At 33.8% G+C, this 22,394-nt stretch overlaps 1 protein-coding gene across 1 annotated transcript; it reads right to left on the bottom strand.

Annotated features, from left to right (window-relative positions):
- Positions 1–15,247: 15,247 nt before the first annotated feature.
- LOC105804640 (auxin-responsive protein IAA16) lies at positions 15,248–17,218 on the bottom strand. The gene is made up of 4 exons (XM_012637332.2): positions 16,798–17,218; positions 15,885–16,274; positions 15,727–15,788; positions 15,248–15,638 (listed from the first exon to the last, which is right to left on the bottom strand). Exons 1-4 carry the CDS (start codon positions 17,034–17,036, stop codon positions 15,565–15,567), a joined length of 765 nt encoding a protein of 254 aa, XP_012492786.1. The 5' UTR covers positions 17,037–17,218; the 3' UTR covers positions 15,248–15,564.
- Between the last annotated feature and the right edge of the window lie 5,176 nt (positions 17,219–22,394).

Genomic DNA, 22,394 nt, shown 5'->3' with positions numbered 1-22,394 from the left:
GGTGTACCGATAGACATGACACCCTGAGGTGTGCCTTATTTTTAGTGCTAGAGGTCACCCACTCTTCATCCATTTTAATTATCACATGAATGATACCCCAACCTTCTGTTTACCCTCAGGATTGCCTCGTGAACTCTGACTCTGTTGGGAAACACCTTGATCAACAAACTCAGCTAGTTCACCATTTCTTACTACTTCTTCGATGACATCCTTCAGAGTGAAGCAATCTTTAGTCTTATACCCAACATCATTGTGGAATGCATATTTATCTCTTGAGTTGTGCCTCATTGGAGATGGCCTAGGCAAAATCCTAAGACTATTTTCCTAGTTTAAGATGTAAGTGTGAGTAGCATTCAAAGGAATATAAACTTTAAACCTACAATGGGGGATATATCTCCTGGTATGCTCTGGTTGAGATCTCTGGGGAGCCCTAGAAGAATCACCTTCCGTTTGATTTCTCTTTTGTCCATCATCTCTCACTTGTAACAACTGGTTAGGATGGCTTTCCCTGTTGCGAGCTCCCTCTCGATTTCTAAATGTCCTATATTCCCTCTGAAAAGTACCGTGTGATGCCCTTTCGATCTCTTCTCCCTTTACGCACTTGTGGGCTCGTTCGTACAGATCAGCCAGACTCTGCAGTCTATTATAAGTAAAGGCATCAATAGCCCACTGATCCTTCAAATGCTTCATGTTTAGAGTCACTGCATGAAATCGCTTCACATAATCATGAGGGACTCACCCTCTCTTTGTTTCACCGACATCAGCCTCATAGGTGTGCTCATAATTGTTCTGTGAGCTCTAAATCTTCCCAAAAACTGAGAGAAGCTTCAAATTAAGCCCTAAGGAAGGGAAAAATACCAGTCCTTTGCACTTCCCTTAAGTGTCATGGAAAAGGCCTTGCATTTTGCCAAATCTGATGCTCCCAGTACGTTCATGTAGTCATTGTACTGCATCAAATGGGCTCGCGAATCCCTTTTTCCTTCAAACATGTCCTTTGAGACCTTGAAATCATGTGACAAGTTCACTGCTACTATCTCAGAGGACAATGGATTGTTAGAGCAGAACAGTAAATCAATGTCCTCAGATTCGGGGTTCAAAGCTCCTACATATCGCCACAACTCGTCCATCTCGATTTACAACTCTCTTCCATGCATGTTTGGAGCTTTATTATGTGTTTCACATTGTCATAAAAGTCAAAAGTGTCAGAGTTTACCTTCCTTCTCAACTCCTTATTCTATTTCAATAATTCTTACTGAAAAGACTGTTGCTACTCAAGCCGTGCCTCTTGCGCAGCCATCTGATCCTACATAAACTTCATCTGTTCTTGAAAAATGAGGAACTACTGTGACGATGCTTCTTGGTTGGGAGGAAGTGGTAACCCATGACTAGTGGACATGTTCAAGTCTAATGGATCTGAGACTTCCGGATGAGTCGCTTTTTCGAGATTCTCCGGTCGATCGGCGAACCACCCAACAAACAAATTTTCTTTGTTAGGTTGGCTGCCAGAGACTGAGGCTCTAGCCTGTCAAGACAAAAAATTCAAGGGGAAATTCTGGTTTGGGTGAGTCATTTTTCTTTGAAACTTAAGAAATATGATGATTAGAAATTCATCCACGCTCACCGCACCAATTGTTAAGTAACTTTCTCTGTATCTCATTAAAGGAAACATTTATGTATTTATACATATTATCACTATTCATGATTTGACTCCACTGTTCATGACTTGACCCTCTATTCATAGGACTGACATTCTGAGCAAGCCTCGGGCATGTTAGACATGTATACTGCTCCAAGTTGTATGCTAGAGTTCATGGCACTCCTTTATGGAAACTTTTTAGGTGTATGCAAGTTGGGGCCGTGAACTCCCTTGGACTCCTACGAACTAAAATTGCGAACTTCCTTAACTGCCCTCTCATTGTACATCTCGTGCACATCCATTTGGTGGGATATGGTCGGGTCACAGGTAGGTTTCGAGTTGGTGACTATTAGTGTATAACAAAGTTGTTAAATAGATCTTATGTGGGTTTCGATTCGGTGACTGATAGTGTATAACAAAGTTGTTAAATGAAAGAAGTTGTGATTTCCATTAATAAATGAATATTCTAAACTAAAATTATCAAATATTTTTCTTTTGGTTAACTAGTAAAGGAAAAAAGGAAAAAAAGGAAAAAAAAAAAATTATGGATGAAACAAGTTTATGGGAAATACCTTTTTCCCTGAAGCTACATATTCATTGATTTTGAAAATGAATTTAAACATTATGAAAATTGAACGTCGATAAGGACAATGAATCAAAAAAAGAGAGAAAAGAACACACAGAATTTTACGTGGAAACCCTTTCAAGAAAAAACCACGGGTAGAGGAGAAAAAAATTGACTATATTAAATTTGAATGATACAAGAGGAGAGACGATTATGTCTATTTATAGGTTTAAAAACTTATTCTAATCAAAGTCAAATAGAAGTAATGTAGTAAGATTAAAACACCTTATTCTAATCAACATCAAATAGAGGAAGTAAACTTCTATACAGATTTTACTTGTGGAGCCTGTACCGGTCCAGTGTTTTTCTAGCCCATCGTAGATCCCCCTATCTTGCCACTTGTATTTTATTTTAATAGGAATTTTTGTCACACAACTTCTAACAATCTCCACCTTGACACAAATTCTCAACGAATAAGTTCTTCATCATGAACTCTCAATGAACAAGTTTTCCACCTCTTCCATGAAACCCCTTAAGGGTTTATCTTCAACAAAGAACACCAACCAAGTCTAAGAAATGCTCAAACTTGGTTATAAGGAGTGACTTAGTCATCAAGTCTGTAGGATTATCATGAGTACTAATTTTTCTCACAACAATATCACCACGAGCAATAATATCACAAATAAAATGATATCGAACATCAATGTGCTTTGTTCTCTCATAAAATATTTGATCCTTTGTTGAGTTCATTAAAGAACCCATTTAATCAAATAGATTCTTTACAAGCCTTATTAATCTCCATGTACTTAGCTTCAATGGTAGACAAAGTGACAGGAGTGTGCAAAGTGGCTTTCCAACTGATGGCACAACCCCCAGTTGTAAAGACATAACCTGTGAGAGATATTCTTTTATCAAGGTATTTAGCAAAATCAGCATAAAAATACCCAATGGCTCTATCTTTATTTCTTCCAAACTATAAAAAAAATATCAGTTGTACCTCGTAAGTATCTCAAAATCCACTAAATTGCTTTCTAATGTTCTTTACCGGGATTCGCCTTGTAGCTACTAACTGCACTTATTGTATATGATACATCTGGACGTGAACAAACCATAGCATACATAAGATATCCTACTGCACTATCATATGGAACATGTGACATGTAGTCAATCTATTCATCTGACTGTGGAGACAAAACCGATTAAATTCTGAAATAGGCTGCTAAAGGAGTAATAACAGGCTTAGCACTTTGCATATTGAACTTGCAAAGAACTTTCTCAATGTACCCTTTCTAACTTAGGTATAATTTACTTGTTTTTCTATCTCTGAGAATCTCCATACCAAGTATCTTCTTTACTGCTCCCAAATCCTTCATTTCAAATTCTTCACTAAGCTGGGCTTTAACCTTTTTTATCTCTCTTTTATCTTTCGCTACTATCAACATGTCATCAACATAGAGGAGTAGATACATAAAAGAACCATCACTCTTTTTCTTAAAATAAACGCAACTCTCGAAGCTACTTCTTTTAAAATCATGAGTAGCTATAAAAGAATCAAACCTCTTATTCTATTGCGTTGGTGACTATTTCAAGGCATAAAGGGACTTTTTTAGCATGCAAACATAGTCCTCTTTTTTTGAGATTAGAAACCCCTCTGGCTGTTGCATGTAAATGTCATCCTCAAGTTCTCCATGCAATAAAACTATTTTTACATTTAACTGTTTAAGCTCCAAATCATACATGACCATAATACCAGGCAATCCTCAAATCGAACTGTGGTTCACAACTGGAGAAAACACATCTGTGAAGTCCACACTTGGAAACTAACTGTAACCCTATACAACAAGCCTTACTTTATATCTAGGTTCTTCAACTCCTGGAGTCCCTTTTTTCCTCTTGAACACCTATTTACAATGAACAACCTTCTTATCTTTAGGAAACTTCACAAGATCCCATGTTCTGTTCTTGTAGAGTGATTCCATCTCTTCTTGCATGAAAAATATCCACTTTTCTGAGTCTTCATAGCTAATTGCCTCGGAATAAGTAGATGACTCTTGACTTGCATCTATATCTTGAGCCACATTTAAAGCATAAGCAACTAGATCAGCCTTGGCATACCTTTTTGGAGGTTTAATTTCTTTTCTAGTTCTGTTTTTGGCAATAGAATATTGTGGTGAAGAAGCAACTCTGCTCTGAATTTTTGTACTAACTTGAGGGGTCAACTCTGTTGTAGATATTGGATCTATCTAAAGCTCCCCTTACTTTTTTTGTTCTTTATTTTATGAGTCCTTAAGAGATAAGTTAGGTAGCATAGGAGTTTCATAAAAAAATAACATCTCTGCTGATAACAACATTTCTATTTTTGGGACACCATAACTTATACCCTTTTACACCAGCTTTATAACCAAGAAAAACACATTTAATGGATCCAAGTTTCAATTTTCCATTAGCAACATGCGCATACACAGGACAACCAAAAATATTTAAATTGGAATAATCAGCAGGATCAACAGGATTACCAGAACATACGTTTTGTGGAGTCTTTTTCTCAATGACAATGTAAAGGCTACTTCAGCCCAAAATGACTTCGGTAAATTAGCATTTAACAACATACATCGAACATTTTCCATAATTGTATTGTTCATTCATTCTGTAATACCGTTTTGATGTGGAATATGATGAACTATTAAATGTCTCACGATCCCTTATGATTTACACAATTTGTGAAACTCATCAAAATAAAATTTCCAGCCATTATCTGTGTGGAGGTGTTCATCTATTTTACTATTTGTTTCTCAGCCATAGTTTTCCAAGAACTGAATACGAAAAACACATCACTTTTTTGCTTTAGGAAGAACGACCAAACTTTATTGGAAAAATCATCAATAAGTGTTAGCATATAATTGACTTAACCTCTCGAAGGCACTCTAGATGGTCCCCAAAGATTAGAATGAATATAATCCAATGTGAATGAATATAGTCCAATGTTCCCTTCGTGTTATGGATTCCTCTGGTGAATCAAACTCTCTTTTGCTTCCTAAAAACACAGTGTTCACAGAACTTCAGTTTGTAAATTCCTTTTCCATCAAGAAGTCATCTTTTTCTCAATTCTGTCATGTCGTTCTCACTCATATGCCCTAGACGCATATGCTAAAGTCTAGTAACATCATTATCTAACAAGGAAGAGGAAGCGATGGCTGCATCACTAGTAACAGTTGAACCCTGCAAAACATATAACTTGGCAGTTTTTCTCTGTCTTTTCATCAGAACGAGGCAACCTCTACTACTTTTTTAGAACCCCACTTTCAGCTGTGTATTTGTGTCCTTTTGAATCAAGAGTACTCACAGAAATCAAATTCCTCTTCAATTTTGGTACGTGTCGTATACCACTAAGTGTTCTAACGACTCCATCAAACATCTTGATTTTGATTGTCCCAACACCTGCGATTTTACATGGAGCATTATTTTCCATCAAAACAACACCTTCAGACACTGATTCATAAGTTGTAAACAAATCCCGATTAGGACTCATATAGAAGGTGTAGCTAAAATTAAGAATCCACTTCTCACTCACTTTAGAATTGTTGGTAGAAGCAACTAGGATTTCACCATCGCTGTAGTATTCTACAACATCAACTTCACCAATTTTTTTTGGTTATTTTCTATTTTGGTTCACAGCCTCCCTTTTGATCTTATTCTGCAACTTATAGCACTCAGATTTAATGTTCCATTTCTTCTTGTAGTAGTTGCATGTTTTACCTCTATTTGAAGATCTCGATCTACCCTAGGATTTACTACGAGGATTTCGATCTTTTTTCCTCCCACGATCATCATTGATATTTCGCTTTTGCCTCTCATCAATAGTGAAACCCTCTCCCTGAGAGTTAGATCCAACCACAAGATGTTTCATATTGTTATACGAGGTCAAATAAGTATAGACATCACCAACTGTGAGAGATTCATGGCTATACAAAATCGTTTCAATAAAGGTTGAATAAGACTAGGGCAACAAGCAAAGTAGAATAAACCCTAAGTCTTCTTTATCATGCTAAACCTCCATGGCCTCCAAATCCGCGACAATTTCTTTAAACACAATTAAGTTTTTGTGCATAGTTACACATTCCTCCAAACAATCAGCGTAAAGACATTACTTCATATGTAACTTACGAGGCATGGTTTTCGACATGCATAGTTGCTACAGTTTCGCCCATAATGCAGCGACAATCTTCTCTTTCATCACATCCTAGAGAATTTTGTTAGACAAATACAGATGTAATTGCGTCAAAGATTTTCAATCTTTACGCTTCTTTTCTTCCTCTGTCAACGTCGAATGCATCTTATCTATCCCTAGCAAGGCATCCTCTAAATCTATTTGCACAATAACTGTCTGCATCTTTATTTGCCACAAGGCAAATCTGGTGTTGTGATCTAATAGAAAAATTTCATACTTCAGTGATGCCATTACCGTGATCGAGATAAACAAGCTGAAAAGCTCTGATACCAATTTGTAAAAATTAAACTTTTATAATGATAATGAATCACAAAGAAAGAGAGAAAAGAACACACAAAATTTTACGTGGAAACCCTTTCGGGAAAAAACCATGAGGAGATGAGAAGAAAATTTACTTTGTTGGATTCGAATGACACAAGAGTTATATATGATTACGTCTATTTAAAAACCTTATTGTAATCAACATCACATAGAGGAAGTAAACTTCTATACGGATTTTACTTGTGCAGCCTGTACCTGCCCAATATTTTGCTTTTGGGGGATCTATGATGGGCTGCAGATTTTACTTGAATCTAACGTATGTTCTTTTACTTGTTGATATGTACTAATCCACTATACCGATCGTTAAATTGTCAGTTGAAGCTTGCTAGCTGGACTTCAAAAAAAGAAAACTTAACAGTTAAGTGACTTAAATAAAAACTTTTGAATAGCTCAGTGACCATTTTGTAACCTTTTAAAGTTAAGTGGCCAAAATGTAAATTTACTAATAATTTAAAGTTATTGTTACTTTGAATTAAAATCTTTCTGGATTATTATTCTATACAGCTATAGTGGAATAAAAAAACTTCACAAACAAGTTTAGTGATGTCATTTGTTTATAGGATGTAGTAAAATTACGACAAAAAAAACTAAAATGACACTTGATTTTATCCTAAACCCGCTTGTAGAGTTTTTTTTAACTACACATAGCCTCTTCCTAACCCGTAAATAAGATGATAAAAAGTGCTTGAGTATACTCAACCCACCTCCTCTTGCATTGACAGCAATGTCGATACCAATCAAGCTCAGACTCAACCGACCAAACATGGTGAGACTTATACCAAAATAAAATTTGGATTGAGAACCACACATACATCAATACACTTAGAAACTCGAATTTGAACATTGAAAGTCTTAGTACTTCAACATTTGCTAACAAGGTGAAAGTTTTAATGGTTAAATAATTAAAAATAAATAATAGGATAGATATAGCTTTTTATCTTGTCGATCTAAATAATACAAAACCCATTATTGATAGCATAATAATAATGATAATAAATTGAATAATCATAGGATATATTTACATATCGTATATTAATTATTTTTTATATTAGAACATTAATAATATATATTATAAAGAAATAAAAGAAACAAATACATTAACATCGTATATATTACAAATAAATAAACCTAATAAAGACATTAAGGAAGAAAATTTATTCACGTAACATAATTTATTATCTTAACTTTTGTCATATATAATTATAATAAAAATAATCCGACCCGATATATACATTATCCAAGAATTAGAAAAGGAGTTCATCTTCATTACTTGGGGGATTATCCTATAAAATACCCATCTTTATTATCTTGTTCCTCTCTTCTCCTGAACTAGAGATTGATATGAGCAACTCAGTCAAATTCAAAGACCATAATAGAGATGGGATTAGTTTTCCTGAAGGCCTAATTACAAGATCCAAATGCAAGAAGCTAAAGACAAAACTCAACTTATTTGTTTAAGACTCTATCACAAAAAAAATTCGAGAAGAAAAGTTGAAGCTTCAAGACGATGGATTTTGGAGCAATGCTGAATTAGAATGGACTAATTTTGTGCGTGGGCCTAAACTTCCAATCTATGATGAAAAGCCCATGTGGAAAATGTTAACAAACTTAGGCACTTCACTTCGAGGACCCCAATCGATCCTACAAGGCTAGAAATTTCATATTGGGATCGGGTTTTGGGCTTCATTTTCATTATATATGAACTCAATATTTTATTTATAAACTTTTATTATTTTATTCCAGATTTTTTATAATTATTAAGTATTTAAAGTTATTTAAGAGTTTTATATTAATAAGAAAGTTTAATTTAAAACTACTTCTTATTTAGATTAAATTAGAGTTCTAGAATATTTAAGATTTTTATTTAGATTTATTTAGCTAGCCTATATAGAGGCCTTTGCATTGTACACAAATCATACAATTCATTATTATTCAACTTCTCTTTGCGTTAATAAATTATCTTTGAGTTTTCTTTTCAAGAATTTCTCTTGAGATTCTTTTAGAAGAGCTTTAACAATCTTTTCAGACTGTGAGGATCATCTTCAAACTTTTTCTTGTCAAGTTTTCTTTATTGGAGGGGAAATTAGAGCCACTTGAAGGGAGTTGTGGATTCTTCGTGTTTCTAAGCCTTATTAGGACTTCTACATAATACGTTATATCTTTCCATCAATCTTCTTTATTAATTCTCTTTGTAACAACCAATTTTCAGTGAAATCAGAATAGTGGTTTTGAGACCACAAATTTGACATGTAAATTAATATTTTATTATTATTTTAATTTCTATGTATGTTAGTAGGGTCGTATAAAAGTTTCGTTAAGATATTTTGATGTTTGCATGTTTAATTTCTTGAAAAGGATTAAATTGTAAAAGGTGCAAAAGTAGAGTTCTATTAGTTAAAGGGGTTAAATAGCTATAGTACTTTAATGTAAGAGGACTTAGATGGTAATTAGACCATTTATGTTGTAGTGGATGTTTATGACATGGTTTTATTAAAATTATTAATGTTTTAAAAGGGTAAATTGGTAAATAGGTAAATAAGAAATAAAAATAAAAGAAAGAAAAATAAACTATCATCATCATCTTTTTTTCTTCAACCGAAACCACCATGAGAGCATGCTAGGGTTCAACCATCAAGTCTCAGTTGCATGGTATGATTTTTGATTCCGTTTCTAATGACTTTTATGTTTTTAGGATCGTTGTAGCTTAATCTAGCTAGCATAGGGGCTAATTGGCAAAATTGTTAAAGGTTTAGAGTTTTTCCATGAATTTTCTTGCATGATCCTTGGAGTTAATGAAAGATTATGAGTCCTTGTTGTTAAATAAACAAGTTTTGTAAAGTGATTTTTGATGAAAATGTCATTTAGGGACTTATTTGTAAAAGTAATAAAATTCCATGATAAATTTGTGAAATACTAATTTTTATGGGTTGGTATAGGCCCCTAGTGAATTCGGTTAGCATGGAATGTGGATGAAATTGCTTAAATTTCATTTTACGAGCTTAATGACTAAATTGTAAAGAAGTTAAAATACTAGAGGCAAAATTGTAATTTTGCAAAAATATGAATTTTGGACTGAATTGAATAGTATAACTATTAAATGGATTGAATTTATCTATTTAGATCAAGATAGACCTCGAACGGATTTAGACCAGGGAAAAGCGAAAGCCTCAAATTGATCTCGTTTTTACGTCTTTGTCATCGAGGTAAGTTTGTATGATTAAATTAAGGTTAATGTTGTTTTGATCTGTATGTTATTGTGCTATTTATCATGTAAATAAATGGTGGAAATCTAAAGATTTTACAATAGTTATCGAGCCTCGTTTGAACCTTAGGAATACGTAGGATACAAATGACATGTCATTAGGGTTACCATGTTTTGGGTGCTGGTCTTGAATGTCCTATCGATGGCTGAGGTCCTACATTTGTTGCAAATACTCTACAGCTTGTATGAACAACATCATGTATCCTACATTTCGACTGACAGCTTGTGTGAGCAAACCCATTTCACAGCTCATGTGAGCTACGATGTAAAGGAAAGGAAAAGGAAATGTTACGACTATATGTTTAGCACACTTTGTGTGAGCTTCCCCGCATATCTGATGTTGAAAAGGAAATGTTACGACTCTATGTTTAGTACACTTTATGTGAGCTTCCCCGTGTATCTGATGTTATTCTGAATGGTTCAATGTACATGAAAAGGAAAGGAACAGTAAGTGTTCCAATGAACTAAGTTATGAATTTATGAAAAGGCATGAAATGGAAATGATGAATGAATGTTTATCTATGTCCATAGAAAGGATGAATTCAAAAAAATTATGTTCATGTAAATTTAGGTTCCCATGTGATAATTCAAGTGAATTATGTGTTAATGCACTAACATGTGTTGATGATGATGCTTAGGCTTGTGCCAAGCTTATGGTTGCATTGTATCATATTTAGGCCGCGTTCTTCATTGCTTAAGAGACGGACTTTTTCTTGAAAAAGTGCTTTTCTTTGAAAAGCAATGAAGAACGGCCTTCATTTGGTAGCAAATTTTTAGAAGCTGAGAAGTGCTTTTGGGCAGATGGAGAAGTGAAAATTTTTAGCTTTTCAGCCAAAAAGTGCTTTTGGTTGGTTCTTTTACTTTTTTAGCCACACACGAACGCCCTTCTTTGCTCTCTATTTTCTGTTGGTTCTTTGCCCTCATCACGCCCTCTCTTTGGTTCTTTGTTCCGCCTTTCTTTGGTTCTTTATTCCTCTGCCCTCTGCCGGTGAGTTTATTTTTTTCTTCTCTTCTTCTCTTCTTCTGTATATTTTTGTTTGTCTGGGATTGATTTTCGTAATTGATTGAAGATTGAATAGGAGATAACCTTAGGTTGTCAACGCTTCCTTCATCTCCTACATCGAGCGAAAAGAGTAAGAGACAACAATGGTTACTTTCTGGGTAAGTTGTCAACGCTTCGGTTTGGTTGCCAGGTAATGTCTAGCTCTTAGTTAAGTTCTTTCTGTTTTTTGTTTGAACCGTTAGGTTTCCATCGATCTTTATTGGTTTCAGCCTGCTGATTTGAATATATATTTTTTGTCCATAGATGCGTTTCAATTTGCGAAAAACGTTTCCGCTTTTGACAACTAAGGCATGCATATTATCCTTGTGATGTAGTTATTTCTTCTGTATATTATTTTTAAGTATACAGAGAATGATTAGCATTTGTGTTGCTTTGTCCGCAGAAAGTATTTTGGCGAGGTGTTGTCGAAGAGTTGCTTTGGTTCATCAGTGGTTCAACTAATGCCAATGTGATAATTTATTGAGCAAAGATACTCCTTTGCATTGCTAGACATTTTATGCCTCGATGAGATGGAGTTGTTGGCTTGGACTTCTTTTGTCTTCCAAATGAACTGTGATTTATGGGACGGTTGAATTAGCAACTGCAGATTTTGTTTTGATATATGAGAGCTGAGGGTTATGATTCGTTCTAAAATATTTGCATCACTAATGTGTCCTTCAAGAAAAGGGCATTCACATATGGGATGGTAATGCATCCGAGGACTTTCTTGATAGGTATTAGACTCTTTTGTTGTCGATTTCTTATTGAACTAATTCATGTTTTCGTGTTGTTATTATAACTTGTGTTTGAGTTGCAATTTCAGCATTGGGTTGACTAGTAGGGAGGAGGGTGACTTGGGACCCGTATATGGGTTCTAATGGAGGCATTTTGGTGTTAGGTTGGTTTTTTTCCTTTTCTACTTTTACTACACTTTGGTGATCGGTTCCGTATTTCTACTTGATGTTTTATTTAAGATGCCTCATATCGATACTTTCCGGTATCTTGACATGCATCTTGACTACACTGGACAAGGATTTGATCGGTTGTTAGATGTTATCGACAAAATTAAGAACAATCCGAATGATAGAAGGATTATACTCCGCTTGGAATCCATCGATCTCAAAATTATGGCACTTCCACCTTGCCACATGTTTGCTCAAGTTGGTATTAAATAGTGAACTTATGTCTTTCTTTCTTTTGTACTTAAAAAATTAATACTTTTCAATATGAATGTTGCGTTCTATGTTGCCAATGAGGAGTTATCTTGCCAAATGTATCGCTTCTGGCGATATGGGCTTGGTGTGCCATTTAACATTGCATCTTATGCTCTTCGACATGCATGATTGCTCATGTTTGTGGTATGTTGTCGTTGAGACCGATAACCTGTTTATGTTTAATTGATTTGCTAGAATGATGAGTAACATTTGTGTAGGGTTGCAAACGAGACAACAATGAATAGAAAACAAAACTTGATGCTATAATTGCAGGATAGCTTCCTGCTCGACTCTAAAGATTAGATTAAATCGTTAATGGTTTCAATTTCTCCTAGACTGCAATCCTTTTGTAAGGATCTCTCTTAATTTCTTCTACTGTGTATAGATCTCATTCCTGGTGATTTCATCCATGTGCTCGGTGATTTCAAAACTTGATTGAAGATTGATCTTTGCATCTTAAGTTTTGCTACTAGATTCTGCTATATTTTGACAATGAACTTGGCATGTCTGTTGAATTTAGATTGCTACTAGATTCTGCTATATTTTGACAATGAACTTGTCATGTCTTTTGGATGCAACTTTTACTGGAGTATTTTGCTCTATATACATATTTCCTTTTGGATGCAACTTTTTCCTTTGTATTGAAGAAGCGGTCAAGTAGGTTGGCAAATGTAGGAGAAGGGGATATTGTTTTCCAAGTGCTTAAGTGGGACAAAGAGATTGGAAAGCATGGCTTGAACTTTGAAAGGTGATATCATGTGTAACTCAGACCATATTTATGTTTGAGTTCCTTATTTTAGAAAATGGATATAGCTGTTGCTTGCTGTTGACGATTCTTAACCCAAAGTATTAACGCTTGCTCAGATTCTTAACCCAATGTTTATTTCATGAAAGGTTCCCATCTTAAAGTTGCTTCCTGTTTGACTAGCAATTTTCTAGTATTAATGCTAGTGGATTGGTCTTTGACTAGCACTTTTCTAGGACTATTCAGGTGATTGCTTCTTGACTCTTTGTACATTGTTCTATTTCATTTTCTTTGTCAATGAATTTGATTTTATCATTGGTTAATGTTTTTAGTAGCTTATGTTCTGTTTCCTTTTGTCAAGGTTGTGGAAGGCTCTCCGTTTTATGCGTGCTTGAGATTTTCATGATTTATGTGTATCAACTCCTATAGAGTTCTCAAGTATGTTACAAATGGATAGCTGATTTTGTTGGTCTATTCAAAATATGTTCAACATCCGAGTGGACTGAAATTTGCTCTTCTGTTTCTTTTGTACTTTTTACATCATGGTATGTACTAGTTTTATTACTATAGGTGCGATTACATTTAAAGATTTTACCTAAACCTTTAAATGAAATGCAATACACGCTAAACTGCTCAATTGAAACTATGTTTGCTTTTATAATTCTAAGTATTTTGTTTTATATTCTCAAACATTTAATCTAAGGGTGATGAAATAGTTAGTTCGATCCATTGTTAATTGAACTATAATTAACTAAACCGTTAGTTGAATTGAGCTTTTTTCATTAAAATAATTAACCGAATCGAACCAACTTCAATTAATTTTGTCGGCTTTCTATTGAATTGTTGTTTATATAACTTTTTTTTCTTTTGGTCCAAAGTTCATACCATTTTGAAACAATTATTGGCAAACATTACACTAAAATAGTAGTGTGCATTAAATCGAACAAAAATATGACAAACAATGTGCATTGTCATATATTAGAACAAAAACATTATAACATTACAATACAATGACAATTGGAACGAAATTGATAGGTGTTTAATTAATTAAAATAAAAATAATTTTATAATAATACAATCGTGTCAATATCTAATTACAAATATTTAATTTTATATTTAAATATTTAAATATAGTTTATATATTCTAATTAAATTTTATAAATAATTAATATTAATTACTTAGAAATATTTAAAATTAATATTATATATTAAAATATTAACAATAGGTTATAATAAATTATTTTTATATTTTTGCTAAAATATTATAATGTTAACTAATTTGAATATTATTTAAATACATATTTGTTACTTTATAATCTCATGTCTAAAATGGACATTTTATTCTTCAAAAGCACTTTTTGATAGCAATCTAAACACTCAAATTTCTAAAAAACACTTCTCAAAAGTAATGAAGAACTGGCCCTTAATACAGTTCAGTAATAATCAGTCTCTTATGTCTACCAGTTCAATTTTGATTCGAAAAATGAAAAAATGGAATACCCGATTAGATTAAAAAAACCGAAAAATCGAAGCCAACCGACCCACCCTAATCCCAATACAGTAAAAGGTTGTTGGATTTGAAAAAGAAAGCAAAGGACAAGATTTATTAAGTTGCTTTTATTATGTTTAATATGTAAGACAACAATGGGAGCTAGACAACCCACATATAGTTGATCCAATTCATATGGTTTTCTGGACAAAACTTTACGACTGGGTTTCTCCCGAATGAACCCAGAAACCCAATTTAGGATTTTATTTGTAAAATTATAACCATTTTGATTAAAATGCTCTTAATTTTTTAATGAAATTAATCCTAAATTTTAATTAGATAAATAAATAAAAGCATAAAACTTATATCACTAAATTTATCAACAAGTGATTAGATGAAATGGTAAGGCACATTACCCTCTCACGAGAAGAACGTGAACATTATTGAGAGGGACAAACACAAACCCAAAAATGTGAGAATCAATATTATTAACATTTTATTAAAGGAATGGAAAGAAAAATCCCTAGTTTCATGTCGGATATATGTTAAAAGGAATATGCTTTTTTTTCCCAACCAAATCCAGCATTTCAGCCAATTCAATTGTTAGTTACTTGATAATTTATTTAATTTTGAAATCTTAAATGCTTCCGGCCATTTGCACATGGCGTTGCCCTTAACCTTATCACTTCGTTCATGGATCTTGTTTATGTGTCTCCTCAACCAATTACAGTAAAACATTATGAAATTCATCAAAACCGATCATTAAATTAAATATTATATGCACAGAATCTTTTCTTACAATATAACATTAACAAGAAAAGAAATCACATGTACAACTAATCAAAAACATTATTAATAATTTTTAGGTTATTAATTCTTACACAACCCACAGAAGAAATTAAAACAAAGTCTTGTCAACATTTTTCATATAGATTTCTTGTCTCTTAATAATTTCTTCTCGTTTTTTTCTTCATGCTGATGAACACATTCAAACTCCCTGCTCGATCCCTTTCGAACCGGTTTGCTGCTCTCTTTTCTTTTTATCCTAGTAACACTTGATTCTCAACTCAGATTGTTGTTTTGTAATGAAGCTAGCATCAGCTTCTGTTCTTTGCATTTCTCCACTGCTCTTGGAGCTGCCAGTACCATGAAAAATTATTCCCATAAGCTTCTATATATTCATATAAAATTAGTGTACATAGAACTAATATAATAGTTACTAACCAAGTCCGATCGCTTCTGATCCTTTCATGATTCGTAAACGCTTGCATGAATCAACAAACATCCTATAAAATTTAGTTAGAAAAATTGGATTAATTTTAAATCATAAAATTAATTAGTATAAATGTAAAAAAATTAATTGGAGTTGGAAAATAACTTACTCCCATGGGACATCACCAATAAGCATCCAATCTCCATCTTTGTCTTCATAAGTAGGAACATATTCAGACCCATTCAAGAGATCTATTAATTTGCCTTCATTCATGAAATCTTTCATTCCTTGTGAACCCCCACAGTTACCAACAGTGAAGGAGCTAAACATTTTGCCTAAGGCATCCGATAGTTCTTGGTAACTCTTGTATAATTTCAAGTCCACCTTGCGTAGATAGGGTGCACCATCCATGCTGACCTTAACAAACGCCGCGGGTACGGCGGTGTTAATGGTGTTGCCACTGCCGGTTTTCTCACCCTTGTTGTCGGAGCTGTTCTTCTGGACGGTCATGATGTTTTTCCGAAAGGACCTGACCGGTGGCCATCCTACTACTTGTGCCCTAAAATCCAAGTATTCAAATTTACCATAAAAAAATTAGCAAAAAACAAAAAAAACAAAAAAATATTGTCAACTATTGACGTCTACTAAAAGTTTGGTAGCTTAGCTGTGGACTATCTTAGCCATTTTCAAGTTAAAACTTTTGAATTATTGTTTGGTTGCTGGGAAAAGTAATAAAGATTCCACATGTTTTGTTTTCCCTCTTTTTCCCGACAAACAACTAAAGCCTCCAAACATCCCACTAAAAATTGTTTCTACGCTTTACATGGCCAAGATTCAATCAAGACTCATCTTCTAGTAACTCTCAAACTAATATTCAGCAATTAATCTCAGTAACAGACAGAGCTTTTTAGCGACGAAAACAACTTCCGTCGCCAAAAAAAACAAGTATTATTTCATTCAAAACTATACTCATGATGCTTGTACATGCTCACTTCTTGTCTCTAAAAAGAAAAAAAAATGAAGGAACAAGATCATTAACTAACCAAGAAGCAAGAGAAAGAAAAAGTATAATGGTAGCTTACTTAGCAGGGGGCTTTGCAGTGTTTTTCTCCTTCATCTTCTCAGCTTCATCCACCGATGCTTCCTTTGTTGTTGAAAGGTTAAGCTTCAAATCAACCATATCCGAATACCCTCTTTTCCCATTATTTTTGGCGGTTTCATTATCATTTTCAATGCCTGTGGGTAATCCTAAACGTAACTCCGTCTCTTCGAAATTAATCATGCTATACTTGTCACGTTCTGCATCCATAATGCTAGTCATTGCGTTACTTATACACCAAATTTTACGAACAAAGCTCGAAAACCCGTAACCAACCCGACTTTAATTTTCTTTCCTGATCTCTTCACTTGCGTTCTGCTTTTTTTTTTTTCCCTTTGGTTCTCTTGAGAATGTGGTTTTGCTAAAGGAAGAGTGTGAAAATGGTAGAGAAGAAGGCTAAAATATGGTTTATGTCAAAAGATAATATACTGTTGCGGAATATTATGGTTGTGGGATTTCGACGGTGACGATTATTCCAAGTGGGAGATAGTGTTAATTCAACCGTCCAAGATGTGTCGGGGAAGTGGCGTCATGGATGATGTAATTGTTAGAATGATACAAGAGTTTGTGTTGTTTGCCTCCCTCTTGTCTGCTAGGCTCCACCAATTTACAACCAGTATATGAAGATGCCATTAACAATGGTGTTTATTATGGTATATATCTCATGTTTTAGGGGCATTACAGGCGAATTTCATTTGAATTAGATCAGACTTAAAACGGAAGATTCATTTTAACTCGGTTTTTTTTAGCTTTGAGTTATTTGTTGGTTGTAAGTTTAGTTTTAATAAATAGAATAATTGGAAGAGTAAAATAGCATAGATGCATAATTCGTGTCCCTTGTAGTTTTTTTTTTTCAAAGAGTAAAATCCACTGTAAATCAATATAAATAGTGATTTAAGTTTAACTTATCAAATTATTGTTAGAGTATGTCCAAAGATCAATCATGAGATGGTTGTAAAAACATACTTGATTTATCATGTTTATTAATATAAGGCGTTACCATTATTGTTTCAGTTTCTTTTGTGTGTATAAATAAACTGTTTTATAATAATGTCCTAAGAATAATGTGATTATTCTTAAAAGATCCTTAGTCAAGTATTATTGTTGGATAGGACAACGATAATGCATTAAGACTAACATGTAGTTGATTGATGATAAAGAGTTGTCATTGATATGGAATGTCAAAATCGATGCATGAATATGTGTGTTAGAGAACAACATATTGGACTGACCCATTATGAGTATGTTTCTTGGATTATTATGTAATTGTCACGACATTACTCATAGTGAGTAATATGTATATGATCCTCAGACTTGAGATCATCATAATCCCAACATCGTGAGTAGTATATTTTGATACGATCAAACGTATAATCGAATCGGTTGTTCTATAAAGGCTGATGTTGGATATACCACAATCGATGTAGAGGGATATGGTTGGTCGATATAGAATAAGTCCCTCCTACATAATGGGAGTAATATCTTAGGCCACTTGATTAAGTGAGACTAGAAATGCATGGCCATGCTCAAATAAGTTGATATGAGATGTCATACTTATTTGTATATCGTAGTCTGCTTAAGATATCAAGGAACATGGAATGGACTATACAAGTGTGACTATTCCATGACTTGTGTCCAATCCGAGATAAAGGACTTAAGGATTATTGCATAAAAGGTTAATCATAAAAAGTTCGTCGTGAATCATGATCTCTTGTGACTTAGGTAGCAATGATGCATTGCTAGATGCCACTCATTGTTTGGAACATTGGAATCGTTCTAGTATTATCGCTAACGTTACAGGAACCTCTGTGGTCACACCTATAGTTGAAATGAACGGAATAAACCATAGTTGGTATTGTTTTTGGTGTCGCTTGAATTAAATTAATTATAGAATTAATTTAATTCGGTAATCAAATTTCAACACATTATGTACAAGGTTGTTGTATGCATAATGAGGACATGAATTTGGTTAGCATATGAATTCAAATAAATATATGGTTTATCAAATTATATTATAATTAATGTAATTATAATTTTTGATTTAAAATATTATTATATTTATTTAATTCCTAAAAACCCTAAAAATAAAAGGATATATAAGAATCTCGTTTTTCTTTGTTTGAGGGGCTAGTAGCCGTAAAAAAAGATTCACTTTCAAAACTATTTTGGGGATTTCTTCCGTTCGTAGTCAACTAGGTGGATTACGTAGAGGTTGGAGTCTCGATAGATTGCGGCTTGGTTCGACTGTAGATCAGACTACACATTGTTGAGAAGTTGCTGTCTACTCAGAAAAACATTAGGTAATTTCGTAACCTTTTTCACCCCGATTCGTTCCTCACACATGGATCCGTGGTTAGGGTCGCCAATTTTTAAATTTTTCACTGCGCCGTAGGGGTTCCGGCGATCCAACAGTTATAACTTCACCAACGGATACAAGGGGAAAATGAGGGCATGGCGTTCCCTTTAAATTGAAAAATTATATCATTTTAAAAATTATAAAATCATAAATTAATACATTATAAAATCTATATTTGACAGCTCAAAAATTTATAATTCAATTTTAGCCCTCTTTAAAAGAGTTTCTAAATTTACCTTGAACCTCATACTTATGCTTCAACTTAGATCACTCTCAAACCGAAAATGAAAATAATTTATTTACAATCAAATTACACTTAATGCAAGTTCTTCTAATGAACAAATAAGTGCTCTTTCTAATTTTTACATGAATACATAGGCAATTGTAGATTTTGCTCCAATTGGTGTTCTATTTGGCATCAAATAAGTAGAGATTTTCAGCATTTGACCTTCAATAGAAACAAGATCTCTTTCAAAATAATAAGTCAATCACACTTAAACTCTTCAAATAAAACTCTTGCTTTACGATATACAACGTAACCAAATCTAATTAATTTATGCTCAAAACCCTCAAAGAGATGTAAGAAAAATAATCACAAGAATTTAGTCAAAACATATCAACACATATGAAAAATTGTACAACTGTCCAAATGCAAAGTGAGACATAATTGATAGTACAACTAAAATATGCAACTGGAACTAACATTCTCCACTTTTGGAAACTTTTTTACCAAAAGCACTACAACAATATCAAGTAAGGTAAATCTAGTATTCAAAATGATACTCCCCCTTAGAAACTTAACCAACCAACAACTATAAAACCAAACTATGAAACCAATCATTACTGTACCAGATCATTATAGCATTAAGATAACATCAAAACAACTCTAGTATCGAACCATCCAGAATTAAATACAAACCGTATAAGGAGTTCATCATGTTAGAATTGAATGACACGAATTATTGTTAAAATAAAATAAAAGTAAAATCTATATAGAACTACATTTCTTTTATTTTATTTTGATTAGAATAAAGTTTTTCAACCTTACTACACTTCATCTATTTGACATTGATTAGAATAAGGTTTTTCAACCTTTAAATAGATGTAGTTTAAACTCATCCTCTATCAATCGAATTTGACATTAGTGAATTTTCTTCTCCTCTGCTTGTGGTTTTTTCCCGAAAGTGTTTTCCACGTAAAACCTATGTGTTTTCTTTTTCCCTTTCTTATTACTTTGCGACCGTTCTTTTTTTCCATTATCGATGTTAGTTCAACAAACTAGTATCAAGAGCTTTTCGAGTTGCTTGTCTCGATCACGGTAATGGCAAAAATGAAGTATGGTATTCCATTGTTGGATCACAACACCAGATTCGTGTTGTGGCAAGTAAAGATGCAGACAGGTCTTGCGCAAATGGATTTGAAGGATGCCCTGCTAGGGTTAGATAAAATGCCTTCGACATTGACAGATGAAGAGAAGAAGTGTAAAGATCAAAAGGCTTTAACGCTATTACAACTACATCTGTCGAATGAAATTCTACAGGACGTGTTAAAAGAGAAGACCGTCACTGCATTATGGGAAAAATTGCAGTAGCTATGCATGTCAAAAACCCTAACTAGAAAGTTACAGCTGAAGCAACATCTTTATTATCATTGTTTGGAGAAAGGTACGTTTATGCTCAAACAGTTAATTGTGTTTAAAGAATTTGTCTCATATTTAGAGGCCATGGAGGTTCAGTATGATAAAGAAGATTTAGGGATTATTTTACTTTGTTCGTTGCCCCCATCTTATTCAACCTTTAGAGATACAGTTTTGTATAGTCCCGAATCTCTTACAATTGAAGAAGTCTATGCTTCCTTAGCCTCGTATGATAAGATGAAACATCTTGTGGTTGGATCTGACTATCAAAGAGAGGGTCTCATTGTCCATGAGAGACAAGAACAAGATATTGGTGATAATTGTGAGAGGACACAGGAATGAAATCCTTGTAATAAATATAAAGGTAGATCGAGATCTTCAAATAGAGGTAAAACCTGTAATTTATGAAAAAAAAGAAAGGGCACATTAAGTTTGAGTGCTAAAGTTGTAGAAGAAGATTAAAAGGGAGGCTGCGAATCGAAAGGAAAAACAACCAGAATAATCTGGTGAAGCTAATATAGTAGAAGACTATAACAATGGTGAAATCCTAGTTGTCTCGATTAACAACTCTAGAGTAAGCGATGACTAGATCCTCAATTCTGGCAACTTATGAAACAGTGTCTGAATGTGTTGTTCTGATGGGAAATAATGCTTCATGTAGAATCCCAGGTATTGGCACGATCAAAATTGATATGTTTGATAGAGTCGTCAGAACACTTAATGATGTACGACATATACTAGAATTGAAGAGAAATTTGATTTCACTGAGTACACTTAATTCAAAAGGGTACAAGTACAAAGCTGAAAGTGGGTTTATAGGGATTAACAAGGGTTCCCTCGTTGTAATGAAATGGTAGTGAAAGACTGTCAAGTTATATGTTTTATAGGGTTCAACTATTACTGGTGATGCAGCCATTGCTTTATCTTCTTTGTCAGATGATGATGTTACTAGACTTTGGCATATGCGTCTAGGGCATATGAGTAAGAACGGCATGGTAGAATTAAGCAAAACAGGACTTCTTGATGGACAAGGCATTAGCAAACTAAAGTTCTATGAGCACTGCGTTTTTAGAAAGCAAAAAAGAGTTTAATTCACTAGAGGAATCCATAATACGAAGGGAACACTAGATTATATTCATTTTGATCTCTAGAGACCATCTAGAGTGCCTTTGAAGGGTGGCAGTAATTATATGTTGACGATCATTGATGATTTTTCCAAAAAAGTCTGGGCATTCTTCTTAAAATAGGAAAGTAATATGTTGTCCATGTTTAAGAATTGGAAGACTATGATCGAGAAGTTGACATAAAGATAGATAAAGCACCTTCGCACAGATAATGGCTTGGAATTATGCTCTGATAAGTTTAATGAATTGTGCAAATCAGAAGGGATCGTGAGACATTTAACAGTTCACCATACTCCATAGGAAAACGACGTTGCAGAACGAATGAATAGAATAATCATGGAAAATGTTCGATGCATGTTGTCAAATGCTAATTTATCGAAGTCGTTCTAGGCTGAAGCGACCTCTACAGCATATTTTTTGATTAACTGATCTCCGTCCATTGCCATTGAGAAAAAGACTCCACA

Source organism: Gossypium raimondii, chromosome 11 (genome assembly GCF_025698545.1).
Source record: "Gossypium raimondii isolate GPD5lz chromosome 11, ASM2569854v1, whole genome shotgun sequence".
In the NCBI taxonomy this organism is placed as follows: Eukaryota; Viridiplantae; Streptophyta; class Magnoliopsida; order Malvales; family Malvaceae; genus Gossypium; species Gossypium raimondii.
Note: the sequence above shows the minus strand (reverse complement) of the source record. Positions and strands in the feature narration are given on the sequence as shown.

Coding starts and splice junctions, on each gene's coding strand:
- LOC105804640 (XM_012637332.2), bottom strand. CDS start 17,036: ATGACTAGCATTATGGATGCAGAACGTGACAAGTATAGCATGATTAAT. Junction 16,275..16,797: donor ACTGCAAAGCCCCCTGCTAA/GTAAGCTACCAT, acceptor CTTGGATTTTAG/GGCACAAGTAGTAGGATGGC. Junction 15,789..15,884: donor ATTGGTGATGTCCCATGGGA/GTAAGTTATTTT, acceptor TAAATTTTATAG/GATGTTTGTTGATTCATGCA.